Raw genomic sequence first — 16654 nt, 5'->3', positions numbered from 1 at the left:
CAGAATCATGCTCGTTGGCACCAGAGGAGTTCGTTCTCTGGATCCCTTTGGTCTGGGAAAAGCTCTGAGTTTTATAGTAATTTTAATGGCATTAAAAGTGAAGCCCGGGTACAAAAGATGGACTTTTATGAGCTACAACACTTTTAAGTATACCGTTCTCCTGGAGTATTTTATTTTTATTGTGCTTTTTATGTCCTTTTATTCTCCTAGATTATAGAACTGGCTCTTATGTATTTTAAGAAATTCTCTCTCCTTTGTTCATAAATGTCTTGTGAATAATTTCTGTCAATTACAATGAAATAGAGCCTAAGTACTTTTACTGTTGCAACAGTTTAATAAATCCTGGCCATTTTCATGATGAAGAAGGTTCAGCCTTCTCTGAGGGTGGTGCCTGGTCCCTCTACTGAGAACTGAGGCTGCTCTCAGGACCTCTTGGTCCCGTCCCCCGTCAGCACCAGGCACTGTGTAAATCCCCATCAGTGGTGGGGCCATATACACACTTCATAAAACCCTTCACAGAGGGAACCACAAGGGTTACCTGGTCCATGTTGGGTGTTGTTTCTTCAGTCACAGAGAGACTTAAGTTCGCTGGGCATTGATATTGTCTTGAAAAGAAACTTGACTTTTGTATGCATTAGAAAAGTAATATAAGCTTATTCAGATATCCAGCAATCCGGCTTTGAGTTCGGATAGTGCAATGTTTTCTTCACAATAAGAAGTTTTTCTGGGATCCTACGAGTGACATGATTCTTGGGGGAGGTGACAGAAGCCATCTGTATGATGATGCGTGGCACTGTAGCCATCACCTTTATCCCCCTTATAAGCCATTTTCATGACTGGCCAGTGGCTCTGAGTATCAGCTTTGGTGTGAGACTTGCCTAGATTGAAATCCAGACTTACCAGCTGTGCGACCACAGACAAATTACTTAACATCTCTGTGTCAATTTCCTCATTGGTGAATTAATAATAAACTGATCAGTTTCCTCCTTGGTAAATGGGAATAATAGTGCATTATTCTGTAGGTCGATGGATGTCACTGTCTCCCTGGTCAGCCCCCTAATGAAATGATGCATTATGTAATAAAATGCTCCCTGCTTCCCTTTCTTTCCCCTGCTCTTCTTTTTCATCCTCTCCCCATCCCACCTGTAAAGGGAAATCAGTTTCTTGGTGAAAACGTGGAGTGAGGCGCCTTGTTGTCACCGTCCCAGAGTAGCTGGGGAACAGGAGGAGGTGGGAGAGGATAGCTTTGAGATGCAGGGATTGGCTGGCCAAGCTAATACAATTTTGTGGCCTATGATTTTATGGGCCATATTCCCCCAGCTCCTCTAGTAAACCTCTCTTAATGCATTATTTTCTAATGATCAGAACGTTTACATTAGGCATGTTGGAGTTACCAGTGTTTGCTTATCATGTCTTGTCTTGGGCACGTGAGCAGAGGGGCAAGGCTCTTCCTAGCCGCTGCCTTTAGTTCCGGCCTGGCATGGGGCGGCTTTAACTCGTATCTCAGAGACAAATGCCAGAATCTCACAGGGCTGGACACTTGCTCATGCCCCCAGTGATGGGCATGACTTGTCGTGGTTTCCCTGCGGCAGGCAAGATTCTCCAGGAAGGGAAGGTGTTGGCCTGGAGGCATGGGGAGTCTGAATTAATTCACAGGGTTACTGCAGGGGTAGCTCCGGGAGAGGAGAAGCTGAGGGCCCTGGTGTGTGAGTGGCAGGAGCGGGGGTGGGGGTGGGGCTAGGGCTTCTTTTCGATAGGAAAGGGAAAGGACATCTTTGGAAGTGGACAAACCTGGTTTTGAATACTGGCTTCTTAGCTGTGTGGTGTCAGGAAGTCACTTTGCCATTTCAAATCTGTTTTCTCATCTTTAACTTGCTTTTTCACGTAGTGTATCACAAACTTCTACCTATGTTGGTATATACATACCTGCTTCCACCTTTACAATAGCTGTAGAATGTGTCATAAATGGACGTCTTGTAATTCAAGGAACCATTTCCCTGTAGACGGTCTTATGGACTGAACGTTGTATTGAAGCCTTAACCCTCACTGTGGCTGTGTTTGGAGAGGAGCCCTCTCAGGAAGTAACTGAGGTTCAATGAGATCACAAGAGTGGGGCCTGATCTGATAGGATAGGTGTCCTTATAAGAAGAGACATCAGAGAGTGAGTGTGCTCCCAAGTGCACCTAGAAAAAGCCCTGTGAGGACACAGCCAGAAATGGCTGTCCGAAAGCCAGAAGGAGAGCTCTGGTTAGAAACGGACCATGTCGGCACCCTGACCTCAGCCTTCCAGCCTCCAGAACTGTGAGAAAATAAATTCCTGTTGTGGAAGCCCCCGGTCTGCGGTGCTTTGTTATGGCAGCCTGAGCAGACTAATAGAGACGGACATTCAAGTTGTTTAGAATTTTCCCTCTTTATGACCATTAAGATGCACATTTTTGCCTAATGCATTCACTTGCTGGGTCATAAGATGTTTCTTTTCCCCTTCTTTCTTTTTATTATTAAAATTTTTATATCTACCGAAGCGTTGAAGGAATAATATCATAAACTCCCACACACCCATCCAACTGTGTTTAACAGTTGTTATCATTTAAAAGCATGGTTGAAAAATTGCCCTCAGAAAGAGGCTGTTAATAGTTGATACCTACCCCCCCCCCACCACACACACACACACACACACACACACACACACACACACACACACACACACACGTAATGTAAGAGAGAGAATCTTTTTAGTTTTAACACAAAAAGTAAAGAATCCTCAGGCCCTTGGTTGGAAGGGAAAGAAGAGGTCTCTTCCCAGGGTGAGTATTATTGGTCAGATGCATTATTTTTATCCTCTGCCCCTTTGTACTTGTCTCTCCCATGTCCCTGCCCACTCCCCCACTCCTTGGACACATATGTTCTGCATCATTTCACTGTCAGTCTGATTTAGACACATGGCCAATTGGCACCTTTGTTCGGCCTTAGAGAACCTGGGCAGTCCCTTGATTTGAAAGCTGAGAATGGTGCCAGAGGCTTTCCACACTCCCATTCTCTGGTTCCAGCAAAATCCTATGGGCGGAATCTCCTGTTTTGTATTTTGTGAGGCTCTGCCGTAGGCCCCTCTGGAGAGAGGGAAAGAAGCAAGATGCAGGCATGGGTTACCATGGGGACAGACAAGCTGTAATACATGTTTGGGATTTTAGCTTGACAAGGTTTTAGCAGTTTGGAGTAATTTCATTGTCAATCATCCATTAAGTCACTGGTAGTGAATCATTGGGGGTGACTCTTCACTTCAGATGAACCTCTCGGATGAGGATTATTCGGGCAGAGAGCACACTTAAAAGCAATAAGGAGACAACAAACAGTCTTTAATTTGTCAGCTTTTTGCAAATTGAATGGCCTTTTGTCCAGGGAAGTTTCCAGGAGTCACCAGAGTGGACCTCCAGTGGGCATGGCTGTTTAGACCAGGTCTTTGCTTATCAGTCTCACCAGGTAGGTTTGCTGCCTCCCAGAATCCTGTGCAGCATAATGTCCCCAGGTAGAGGGAGCATGGGGGTTCCTCAGAGGAGGAAATGGAGCTCTAAGAGTTGGCCATGGGGACCTCTACCCTGAACCTGCCTCTCATTTGGAGTGTGAGGGTGTGCAACACATCTCTTCTTATCAAAGTGCCACGTTCCACATAAAATGTGTGGAAAGGGTTCTCTCTTCCTACCCCGTCCCACCAATTTCAGCATGGAAGGGTGTGCCAAGGACCCCAGGTTCTACCATGGTGCTTGTCACTGTGGAACTTGGGGGCCACGTGGTTGTTAAGGCCTTCCATGATGCTGCTGCCGCCCGCTCCAGTCTTCTCACGCCACCCCTGGTCAAGTTTAGGGAAATGCCTGATGAAATGCCACAGTTCCCCAAACTTGCTATGATTTCTCTTGTGCCTGGAAAGGGAGCTTTTTATCTGGAATGTTCTTCTTCATCTTGTTATGTGGGTTAAACCCACTTTTGCATAGATGTCAGTCTCTCCAGGAAGTCGTACCTGACCCCTGGGTGGGGGTGGGTGTGGTACCTCCCCTGTCTCCCATGACATACAGAACTTACCCTCCCATTGCACTGCCTGTCTCCTCTGTTGAGCTGTGAGCTCCTGGAGGTCGGGAGCGACTTCTTGTTCACTCTAGAGGTGCCGGCCTCCAGCCTGCAAAAACGGGCCTGCACAGAGTAGGTGCTCTGCAAACATTAATGGAATAAACACAGGCATGTGTCACTTCCCCAGGTGACTCTCACGGACCCCAAAAAATGGAACATCCTCTCCTCTCAGCATCTTTGCGGTGGTACCCCACTCTGCAGTTACAGCTCTTAGGCCTCTTGGCCTGTGAGCTTATAGGATGCTCCCAAGGACAGCAAAAAGGCATGATTCAGGATTTTTTAAATCAATGTAGCTAATTAAAAAATAACTCGAACTGAAAACAAGTTCAGCAACAATTAAGATAATTAAAATATCGCTACCTTAATTGAGATCAAGCAGTGAGCTTAAAATATAAAATTAATTTTAAGAACTTACACGTAACCTGTAATTAATTGGCTTTTGAATTCAGTGTTTTTCAGCCCAACAAATCTCTCTTTAAACGAATCATCCTTGTTTTATTCTTTCAAAAAGGTTTTTGTAAAAATTATTTAAAAATTAATTGGACATGTTTCATGGGCCAGTTGGGCACTTGATGGGTTTCTGTGCGTCGGCAGGAAAGATGGAAGTAAGCTCCTGTGGGTGTCTGCCGTGTGCTAGGCACATTCTCCAATGTAAGTCCACGTAAGAGGTAGAGGGGACACAGGACTTAGCTGTCTTAAGGGGACCGCTGCATCTTTTCACCAAGCATGTGCCCGGAGAGAAAAATTTGGACCACAGTGTCCAGTAATCATTCTCACCTTGACAAGGAAGCTTCTAACCCTGGTCTGGGCTTTATACTGACACTGGGTTCTCTCTCTGTCCTTTTCTCCTCACCTGCACGGTCTCCCCATACCTTATTAAAGGGCCGCTCAAATGCCACTTATTACTCTGGTGTTTTATCATTCCCATTAGAAATCCAAGCCAAGCAGCCCTGTCCAAAAAGGGGGCTGGGTGCCTTTCAGATGTGAGCTGTGGGCTACTAGGAAAAGCGTAATTCAGAGGCCTTGTTTAAATTGTAATGACACATTTCTTTACCATCTATATCCCCTTGTAATTCCAGTGTTGCTGTTTTTCAAAAACAAGATGCGTCCTGGTGATTAAATAAACGCTGACAGCTTGATTTGTTACTGTTTTGTTGTTCTGTGAAGTTCATTTAAATAATTCGCATCCATGTTTGAAGTATGCAGTTCCCAGTAATTAATTTTAGCCGCCATGATTTCTAAATGCAAATTGTTAAGGAAGCACGTGTATGGAGTTAAATAACTGATGGTTTTTATTTAGTAGTATTTGGGGTTGGAGTTCTTTGTTTTGTTCTAAAATGTTAGCTTCAAGCATTGGAGGAGGGGTGATCTGTGGTATCAGCCCAATGGTAGGGGGACAGATGATGGTAAGGTTGAAATAAGGAAATTGACCAGATCATTGGTCAGTTGACTCATTTCGGGGGTTGCTGTATTCAGAGGGAGTAGGCAGAGGGCGCACTTGCCAAGGGCTGGGCACCCCACCTTCTGGGGGAGCACTGAAGCTGTGTGTGTGGCAGGTTGGGGCAGTCCTCTGTGGCCCAGCCTGGGCAGCACCAGGCCCCTTGGCTGCCCCTTACTTTAACCCCGTCAGACTAACTCTGCCCGGAAGGCTTCTCAGGTACATGGTACTCTATACTTGGTGTGAGGTTGGGTCCGTGATCAACTTTTTAAAGGAGGTGCTGGGTGACTCTCAAGCTGCTGGCTTGTGGAGGTAAGGAATTTGGTTCTGCAGTCAACCCCCCAGGTGTTCAATGCCCGCACCTCTCAGGGACTTCTCTTTTAGGGCTTAGTTCACTGCCTGCATGTCAAAAGCACTGGGTAAGTGTTAGCAATTGTTCATGTTATTATGAAGGCTTAGTCTTCACTCTGGGAACAAAATACAGACACAGAAAAAATTAACAAGCACCTAAGAGGTGTGTTCTAAGCACTTGCATTTACCAGGTCTTTTCTAATTACAAATATTAACTCATTTCATCCTCCGACAACCAAAAGCAATCAATAGTAGGTAATGTTATTACCCCATTTAACAGAAGGGGCAGCCGAGGTACAGAAAGGTTGGTAAGCAGCAGAGCCAGCATTCAAATTCAAGTACTGCACCGAGAGTTCGTGCTCTTCCTACAGAGCTCGGCTGGCTTACCTGCCTTGAGGTCACACTGTCCACTGAAGCCATCCGGGGCACAATGTGGACATTGCATGTTTGTAAAGTTGACCACAGAGGGAAAGTGTAGCTCGCATTTGGCCATAATGCTTGTCATGTCGTACAGCTGATTTTGACACCCTAGGCCAGCCTGTTAGTCTTCATGTCTGAGCTCCACTCCAGTGAAAATCCCAAGGGTTCTGTGACACTTGGCACCTCTCAGGGAAATGCCTCTCAGCTGGTACCTGTGGCCGGAGTTGCCAGTAGTCTGGTCCCAAGTTTCTTGAGATCCAGAAGTGTCTTCCTTCATCCTGTGGTGGCTGGAAGTGTGAGCGGGAGCAGCAAAGAACCGGCATGGCCATCATGAGTGGACAGCTGGTAATCAGCCTCCATTGTTGGCTCACTTCTGGCTAAGTCTTGGAAAGCAACTCAAAGTTGGTTGGACTGCCACCTGGCTTGGGATGGGGCCCAGGGCACAAGGAGATCACTGGCCTGAGACACACCAGCCTCCTGGCTTCTCGTGTGGATGTCCCTGGGACCAAGAGACTTCCATCTGGGACCAGGAAGTTCCTGGTGTAAATTTCTGGAAGGCCCAGCCTCAGAGGACTCTGAGGGCAGGCACAGGCCCCCCTGCATCCCTCTCCAAGAGGCAGACCTCAACTGAAGAGCTCTGAGTGAACACTCTGTCCCTGGGGCTCGAATCAGCCTCTTTCATCTTGCAGCCCGGTTCTTTCTGCTCAGCTGCAGCAGGCAGACACATCCCTTCGGGAGTAGGCTCTGCCAGAGGACTCCCCTGTGGGACATGCACCAGGGCTGAGGGCTTGTTGTTGACCTGACTGGCCTAAGAATGTACCTGGTTTCTGTGTATAGCGGCTGAGGCTGCTGTAGGGGAGGAAGCCACCCTGAGCTGTTCATGCCGCAGAGATGCCTTTGGATGTTTGTGTTCAGGTTCCTTGCAACCTTCCCGGCAGCCATCTGAAGAAAATGGAGCTGAGATTCTGGGTCTGGGTGGGCTGAGGGGAGTGATGACTTCCTCTAAGTGTGTGGGGGGTCATGAGGGCTGAGGGGTGAATGGTGGAGGGGACGATGGTATTTCTCATAGCAGTTTTGCTGTCCCTGCTCTGGATGCCGATTTGTTTAACCTCATGCTTGCGTGGGGAGAACAGGGAAACATCACCTCCCTGGCTGCAGAGAGCAGTTATGAAAGATCTACCGCCTAATATGCTTCAGGCCCCAGAGCAGGGAGATGGCACAATTGCTTTTGTTTTGCAGAGAATCCCCTGTGGCCACTTCTGTGCCATCATGAGCGTGGCCATTCAGCATGTGGACTGCTCATGAGCCCAGGGCCTGCTGCTCTGCCTGTTCTCGGAAATGTTGCAATATATGTACTGCTCTCCTTAGAGACCCTTTCTCGAATGATGTGGTTGAATCAACTCCCCCCCCCACCTCATCTCATTTATTCCCACACACAAAGCACATCGACTAGTCCAATAGAATATCTTATGATTGCCCAGACATGCCTCCTTCATCGACGTGTGCTCGCCGGACTGCCTGGAGTGTCTTTCCTCTCTTTGCTTTTCAAAATCGTGCCCATCCTTCAAGATCCAATTCACATATTAATGCTTCATTAATCCTTGCCCCAGAAATTGATCTCTGTTTTTTTCTCCGGCTCTGTTATCACTTTATATGCCCGTCATGGCCCTTATCTAATTCTCCCTCGCACAATAAATATTTATGGGTACGCTTTCTTCCCTCCCTGTTGTATTGTCACTTTGTGTGGCACGAAACTGTCTTGCACATCTAGAAGTTCTTCATAAAACTTAAAAGAGGCTTATTTATTCACCTCGTCCATGTGGGTTGAACTGAAGCCAAAAAACAAACCTCTGCCCTCAAGGACTTTTTATATTCTAGGGAATGAGTAAAATTAGACATGGAAGAAGTCATAAAAAGCAATAGCGGACAAATAACCAAAGAGGGAAAAGTAACTCTTGGTCCTTGGAGCAGGAGAGATTCTAGAGGGTTTTAAAAGTGATTCCTGCCCCAGATGAAGATGCTGAAACTCCCCATGGCACAAAGCAATTGCTCTCCTGTTAAAGAAAACATGCAGTAGACACAGAAGTACCGGGTTTGGATTTTCACTGCAATCTCCACCAACCTAAGAAAAGAGCCGAGTACAAACACACAGTCTGTTTATTTCCCACTCGTCTATTTGAGTAGAAATAAAAATGAAATTTTCCCTGGAGGTCCTAACTGCCCTGTTCTTGTTATTTTCACCTTAGCCCTGGACCCATCCAAAGACCCCTGCCTGAAGGTGAAATGCAGCCCTCACAAAGTGTGCGTGACCCAGGACTACCAGACTGCCCTGTGTGTCAGCCGCAAGCACCTGCTCCCCAGGTAAGGCAGGGGGCTGGGAGGTGTTCTCCCGCTGGTGGGACCAAGGGTACCCCATCTTTGACTGGGGACAGCAGGCAGAGGGAGAGCCGATGTTTGTGTGGCTGTTTTTTTATGCTGTTTGGTGCCTGCACGCCTGCTATGGTTCTCAAACACAGATTTGCAAAGAATGTCAATATCTTTCCTTTCTTTAAACAACTTGATTTGCCTCTGAGCCCTCAGCTAAGCAGAGGATCAGAAAACCCTTTCGCGGTCATTACTGGCACTGTTCCCCCCACCACCACCAATGACCCCAAGATCAAGGAGGCGCGTAGCTAAAAAAACAGGGGCTGAAGCTTTAGTCTCCTGGTTGCCACTGACATCCTTTCTGTGGTGATCCTTGAGGGCCCGTGAGGCCCAGGGGCTGTCTGCTTCCAGGCCCCTATAGATGGGGCAGCTTTGCCAGGCTAGGTGCCCTGGTTTGGAGTCCTGCCGCCTCAGGATTACCGTAGCACTGTTCCTTCTGAGAACTGTCTTGCTCTTTCCTCAGGGGGCAGCACCTGATACCCCCTCCTCTCCCGCCCAGGGGAGGTCTCCACGTTTCTTCCGGTTCCTTACAACCTGTGCCCCTTACCCTCCACCCACTCCCAGCATCATTGCCCAGTGGGCTTAGGCTTTTGCAAAGGACAGAATGAGCCTTTGATTTCAGGCTACTTCTGCCTTCGGTTCTGTAAAAGTGCTGAAAGCAAGAAAGCAGACACATAAACACAAAAAGCAGCCTTTCTTTAACAACAGGGTTGGATGAGGCAGAGGAGGGACAGAGGCACGTATTCTGTCCCCTCCTTGTATTGCCAGGACAACACAGAGAGGCGTGGCCGAGGGGATGGGAGTCGGGACCCCGGTTCTGGATGGGGCAGCTTGCTGTGCCATTCACCTGCACTGCACCGTCACCTTAGGACAAGAAAGCGCCTTTCTGAAACTCGCTTCCCACTGAGTCTGCCTCCCTGTAACTTTTGCTGCTTAGTTTCAGTTTGGCCCTAGAACCAGAAAGAATGTGTCCTGTCCCATCGCTTATTTCTTGAAGGCTCAGTAGTGCTGGTTCCTTTGGCTACTGCTCTTGGGATGTTTTAATTACCATCTGTCCCGTCAGTGGTTTCCTTTGAGCAGAACCCCTGTCTCCTCTGCCTCTACAAACATGAAATCCACAACAACAGACCTAGCTTCCATGTTCACCTAAAAATAGTCATCCTTTGTCTCTGTAAAACCGAGATGGAGGTTATTATAATCTGCTTTGCTCTTCCCCAGACAGGAGTGTTCTCCCTGGAGGTAAAGAGAGATCTCACCCCCAAAACCCTAGCACAACCCAGTCATTGGGCTCAGCACCCATGCCCTTGAATTCTTCCAGCCATTCTGTCATGTTGGTATTTATTTTTGTCTCCACTCTAAAAAATGAGAGAACAGGAGCAGAGAGAGGCATTGGTAGTTTGCTTGTATATCTAGCAAATGGCAGTCATTGATTCACACCCAGGACCATCTAGCTCCAAAGCTTATGTTTGCATCACTACCGTGTGTTGACATCTTCATTTGACCTGTCTTGTCTATCCATTCATTCGTTGTCACTCAACAAAAAGGCATTAGTACCTGCTGTGTGTCAGGTTTATGTTAAACACTGAGGCTAGAGAGGTAAGCAAGAGACCTTATTCCCACCCTCAAGGAAAATCAAGTTCACCACAGAGTGGGATATAAAAAAAATAACTTTTTTATATTAGAAATTCCTTTTAGGGCATACATACTATGAGGAAAGTATCCTAGATTCTCCTGCCACACTTAATTTCTTCCTTCTCTGAAGGAGGGAAGATATGGCCTCTTTTGCTGCAAATACCCAAATACCCTTTGGGGTGTTGCTCTGGGTTGTTCAGCCATTTGGTTCTCTCTCTCTCTCTCTCTCTCTCTCTCTCTCTCTCTCTCTCTCTTTCTCTCTCTCAACGTGGAGAGTCCATTCCCAGTTTTCTCCTAGAATATAGCCCTTTCTGTAAGTGCCAGATAAGAGGTTTTTAGTTTTAAGCTCAGATCTATTTGAAACAGAGGCAGCAAATTTACTGGTTCTCAGAGAGGTCCAGGTGTAAATGGTATTTTTCTGGGCATGCCATGTTTCTGTGTTGGCAGTACTAACACCTTATTGCTTGTGTTGAGAGTATAATCCTCATCTCCCACATCTCCTGGTGACCACAAAATTGCAGTGGCTAAATGCATGGATTTGGGAATGACACCAATTAGGACTCCATTCCAAGGTTGGCTATTTCCCAGCTATGTGAAATTGGCAAATTACTTTACCTTTCTGAATCTGTGCTTCTTCATCTGTAAAAAGGGTTTAATGAAAGTATTTACCCCATTCCTCTTTTCTATTTGCTGGAATACATCCTCTAGTAATTCTTGCAGAAAGGGTTTATGGGTAGTACATTTTACTAACCCTTGCATTGGGTATTTGTGTATATGTTTGTGTGAGAGTTCAATAAGATAATATGTATAAAGTACACAGTCTAGTGTCACATAATGACAGCTATCTTCCAATTCCTAAAACAGCTATGATAATAGTTATTATTGTCTGATTCATTCTGGAAAGGCAGCCAGAAAGCCCCAGAGTTGCATGCTCCTGAAAAAAAGGAACTCATTCCAGGTACACTGCCCATTCCCAGTGTGATCCTTCCTGCTCTTGCTGTTCCTGCCTGAGGAAGCCTGCGAGGTTTAAATTGAGGGTGACAGTGTTATTTCTGCGGCCCCTTCTGTGATTCACAGCAGTTAAGGACTAAGGAGATGACTGCATTTCTGATAACAGTGTCCGTTGGTTCATTGGAAAAACAGCCCAAAGAATAGGCTGGTTAGGAGGCATGCCACTCCCTTCTTAGGATTTGGGGGTGGCCTGAACCGGGGAGGCCCTGCAATGGTGTGGGCTGCAGTTGTGGGGTCCAGCTTCCCTCCTGTCTCTCTCAGATCCTGAATTACTCAGCCCATCACATCAGCCAAGTGCATGCTTCTTCTTAGGGTATTGGACACCTTCCCAGATGAAACATCTGCCCGTTCACATTATACTTCAGGGGTCCCCCCTGAGCAGGGAGACCCTGTTGACAACTCTATATATTCATCAATCAGGAAAGTAATCTTTTTCTCTGTGAAACATCTGTAGGCAATTCCATGAGCCAATCTGGCCTCTGCAGCAGCTCAAGAGGCAAATCCTGCCTACCAGACGGTCAGGAGTGCACACACATGGAGAGGCGGCTGGGTCGGCCTTGGGCTGATTATGAGGGTGCAGACTTAGGCTGTCTTTACAAGCAGATTGCGACAGAAGCACAGTGAGAGCATTTCATTAGCTTTCCTTGCTTGTGGAGACTGAGTGAGTGGACCAGCTAGTGCTTTGATACACACATCTGTGACTGCAGAATTCAGTGCAAGCAATTTTGGTGGTGGTGGTGGGGGGGGGGCAAGGGGGGCAACCAGCCCTTCCTTCGCGGGAATTCTTTATCTTTATTAGGGTTGTGTTTGGATTTGGGTTTGTATTCTGTTTCTTCTAGAGGCTTCAGCTAAACTCACATTCCCTTTGGAAATTCTTTGTTTCGTCTCTTCCTGCTGTGAAGCTTGGGAAAGGAGGAATTTGGGATGGTGTGTTCACCTTTCTGCCTGGTGTCATTTATGCACTAAAGAGCAGTGTGAGGGCAGCTTGGCATCAGGAAGCCCTCTCTTAAGTGACTTTTTAAAAATATTGCAATTTATTATTTTTATAATGATAGTTGATGCTTGTTACAGAAAACTGAAAATATAGAAAATTTAAAAAAGAAACCAGAAATAGGCAATGGTTGTATAATCTAAAAACAGGAATGAAAACATCCCAGCATACTTCCTTCCATTCTTTTTTCTAGTCATAGGTTTTGTTCATTGGTTTGTTTTTGTCAAAACTTGATTATCGAGTGGTGCTAATACTGTATATAAAAATTCATATTGGGCTCTCTTTAGTTAATATTGATAAATGAGTCTTTTTATGATCCTACGAGCCCTTTACATATATAAATTTTAATGACTGTGTACCGTACTCTGCAAAAAGTAACTTGAAATGAATCATCGACCTAAATATAAGAGCTAGGACTACAAAACTTTCAGATGGAAGCAATAGTAGCAACCTTGGGTTTGATAAAGACTTCTTAAACAGGACATAAAAAAACATGAACTATAAATGCCCCTCCCCCCAAAGAGAACATCAACAAATGGATTTCATCAAAATTAAAAACTTTGATCTTCAAAAGACATTGCTATGAAAATAAAAAGACAAGCCACACTAGGAAACAGTATTTGCAAAACATATGTCCAACAAAAGATTTGTATGTAGAACGTGCAATGAAAGTGTATGTCCCTACAAAGATTCCTGAATGTTCATAGCTGCTTTGTTTGCAATAGCAAAAAGCTGTAAACAACCCCAATGTCCATCATCAGATGAATGGATAAACTGTGGTATACTCATTACAATGGAATACTACTCAGCAATGAAAAGAAATAAGCTATCGGTACATGCAACAGTATGGATGAATTTCATAATAAGTATACTGTGTGAAAGAAGAGAGACCAAATGAAAACCAAAGAGTATATGCTCTATGATTTGCATTTAGAAAAACTTCTAAAGAATGCAAGCTGATCTGTGGTGACAGGAAGGCAATCATTGGTTTTCTGCGGGGAGCAAGTGGATGAAATGCCTGAGAATTCTCTGAGGCTTGCTAATGGAAAACGGATCCTTAGGAAAACTGTTAAGTCAAACTCTGGTCTTAGATGCCAAAAATCCCACTGGCAAATGAGTTTGTTTGGGGAAGAAAGTGTTTAACATAGCAATGTGTTGTTCTGCCTGACTTAGGTTTTAAGAATATTCTCGGGTCTTCTTAAAGAAAATACCTTCTGAAGGGATAGAGGGATGGACAGTCATACAACCTGCAGAGGGCTCCTCTCTCAGCGATTGGCCGCCAGTCAGGATGGCTAGTTCTGATTTATTGTTCTTGGTGGGTAAGAGATGGTGGGGGGTGGGGCTGGTTTCTCCCTACAGAGCACTGAACATTGATTTTACCTCTCTGTTGTCATTGATTTTTATTTGGAGAATGGAAAATTGAAGCATTTGTTGTAAGCCTTGCAGACAAGCCATATTCTCAAATTCTGCAAGTGTATTGTGAATGGGAGGGAAGGATATCAGAATGGGACTTTCAATATCTGAGTGCACCCTTGCAAACCTTCTGGGAGCAGTGGAAACTAATCTGGTTTTAAATAAGGAGGCTGCTGTTCAATGGGCTAGGCCTCTAACGTAATGGCCCTTTATCTCTACTTCCTAATTATCTGGAATAACAACACATTCTCTGCACCAGCAAAGAATTCAGATTCACTGAAGGCTCGTGGTGTAGTAGACCAATGTGAGTGCTTTCTGTCTTTTATGGGAATTGGAAAAAAAAAGAATCAAAGCGTTTGAGGTCAGAGAGAAGTACATCACAGAATGTGCCTCAAATACCAAACTCTCAGAGGATATTTGAAAGGATGATGGTTATTTCATCTCAGTTTTGTTTTACAACAAAGCACTGCCTCCTGCTATAGGGGCTTTGAGCGGGTTGATTATACAAACACGTATCTGTCTTGGTTTGGAAGACACATGGACACTTGGAAGGTGACTGATTCCTAGGATGGCTTTCTGGTATTTTACAACTCAAGGCATTGGCACTTACCAAAGTGTGAGTGTGCCCACATCTCCTAGTACAATTTTATATTTATGTAGCTCACACCCTTTCTCCAAGGGGCCCAGGCATTGCCTTGTGTTCTGGTTTAAATTTGGGGGAGCCTCATTTGCCACACTCTGGGTCTGGGTAGGTTGTCTATGAGAGCTTGGTGCTATTTCTAGGCTGTTTGTGGAATTAACAAAGCTGAGTTTGGGGGTTGGGCCCACTTGTCACTCCGTCATCTTTATAAACAGAAAAAAATCACCACTGTGATCTGTTTTGCAAATACCTGCCACTGGGCACTGTGAATAACAAAGGGAGAGTAGTTGGTTCAAGAGGTGCCACTTACTAGCCACCTACCATGTTGGGCACACATGGCAGAAGGGATCTTGCTGACTTTTCCCAACAGTCAGTTAGGTCAGTATTATGATCCCCAGTTTTCAGATGGGACTCCTGAGGTTTTATAATGACCCCCTTGATTGCACAGGAATAGTAAGGGGCAGATTTGGAACCAGAATGGAAGAATGCCATGCAGCCTCCCCTGCTGCAGAGTCAAGGGTTTGAGCTCTCACTGGCTAGTTTAATTTTCCCTGCAGTGCTGACGCCCGCCAGCCACCAGCCCATCTGCTCCTGGCCCAGAGGTGCCGCTGCTGCACGCAGGCCTGAGCCCTTCTCTCCCAACTCCTGCTCTTTACAGAGTGATCGACAAATGGATATTAAACCTATTTCCTCCTTTCTGTGCCAAAAGCATAATTCTGGGTTCATTTTTCCCTTTTGTAGTTTTTTTTTTAATTTAACCCTTCAAACCACAAGTCACTCAAACAGAGATATTTAATTACTTTAAACTGCAGCTTTTTTCTTTTTCTTTTTTTTCTTTCTTTCCTTCTTTCTTTTTTATTCCCAAACAATAGAAAGACTATATGCCTCTGCCTGTAAGGACCCAGCTACTACTGGGGACTTCTCTGAGTAAGATTTCTTAACTCATGCAAGCCACTTGCCTTCTCTGTTCCTTTGTTTTTTCTGGAACTGAGGGTATTGATTAGACGATCTTGATGACAGGAGCAGCAGAGAGTAGAAAGCCGTTCACAATGGAGATGTGAATAATTGGGTGGGATTTTTAGTCCCTTTGGAGCAGGGGGATTGAGTGAGAGGCAGGTCTTACACTGTAAGGCAAATTCACTAGGCAAGTTTTAAAAATGCATTGAAAAATATATCAAAGTCCTGACAGCCAGTAAAATTTACCAGACCCACATCTTTCCCTTGCCCTGCCTTGTTTCCCTTTTTTTTTTTCTTTAACCAGGTGGGGTCTCTCAGTAAGTCTAATGGCCTCCTGCCTGGCGGGGTGGTGTCTGGGTGTGGCTCCAAAGGACCCCAGCCTCTGCCCACCAGAGCCGGCTCCAGCACCGCCCACCAGCCTGTCACCTCCCGTCCCAGGCTGCCCTGCTGGAGAAGTCCTGCCACCACAGGGGCGATTCCTATTTCCAGTGGGCCCCAAAGCGCGGGATCAAGTTCTTTTCTTGAGCCGCGTTGTAGCTGTAGGAGAGTGAGTTGTTTTATGGTGGAAGGTCCAGAATGTGCGTGTGCCCAGATGCCAAGTTGCTGGAGAGTAAGAAAGCCCAAGAGTCTGTGGGGCTGGGAGGGACTGCACAGCATGTCACTGCTCACCCACTTGCTCTGTGGTTGTGCCTGCAGGGGCAGGCCTGCCTTTGTTCTGTTTGTTGGTGTCTTAGACACGAAGGGATGCACAGCGTCGCATATCGCAGGCATCAGATATTTATTCCAGGCATCAGATTTAAGTCGATTAGAAATCGGAGGGTGAGGTGGGTGTGCCAGTTCTGAAGAGATGTTCCCTGGGTACGATCTCCCCCAGGGCTCGGGGCTGGCTGGGTACCACACAGGTGTGACTCATTACATTAGCACGTCTGGCCCTAAACGCTGAGTAACAGACACCCCCCCACCCTGCCCCCCAGCTCACTAAAGATGTTAGGGTGCCCATTTTACAGCAGCCAGGAGTCCGGGAGTCCAAGGCCTGCGTGACCCCTCACAAAGTGGTCAGATTGAATTTTCCCACTTTCACTAACTTCTGTTTTAATTTTCTGAAACCTCTTTCCTTCACCTTTGTTACTTATAAATCTCCGGTGGCCTTCGTTGTCGCCTTGCCTAAACTCATTAAAATCCCAACTCACAGATTTTCAGTTCAGACGTTTTATATCAGATTAATTCAACCAGTGAACTGTGAAAGACATTCTTTATG

At 45.9% G+C, this 16654-nt stretch overlaps 1 protein-coding gene across 1 annotated transcript in view; it reads left to right on the top strand.

Moving 5' to 3' along the window:
* The window catches only part of SPOCK1 (SPARC (osteonectin), cwcv and kazal like domains proteoglycan 1), a 474104-nt gene that overhangs the window by 319401 nt on the left and 138049 nt on the right, over positions 1-16654 (top strand). The window contains exon 4 of the mRNA XM_019740366.2: positions 8575-8689. Coding sequence (XP_019595925.2) covers positions 8575-8689 — 115 coding nt within the window. The remainder of the gene's footprint in view (positions 1-8574; positions 8690-16654) is intronic.

This window comes from Rhinolophus sinicus, linkage group LG10, assembly GCF_036562045.2.
Source record: "Rhinolophus sinicus isolate RSC01 linkage group LG10, ASM3656204v1, whole genome shotgun sequence".
Lineage (NCBI taxonomy): Eukaryota > Metazoa > Chordata > Mammalia > Chiroptera > Rhinolophidae > Rhinolophus > Rhinolophus sinicus.
Note: the sequence above shows the minus strand (reverse complement) of the source record. Positions and strands in the feature narration are given on the sequence as shown.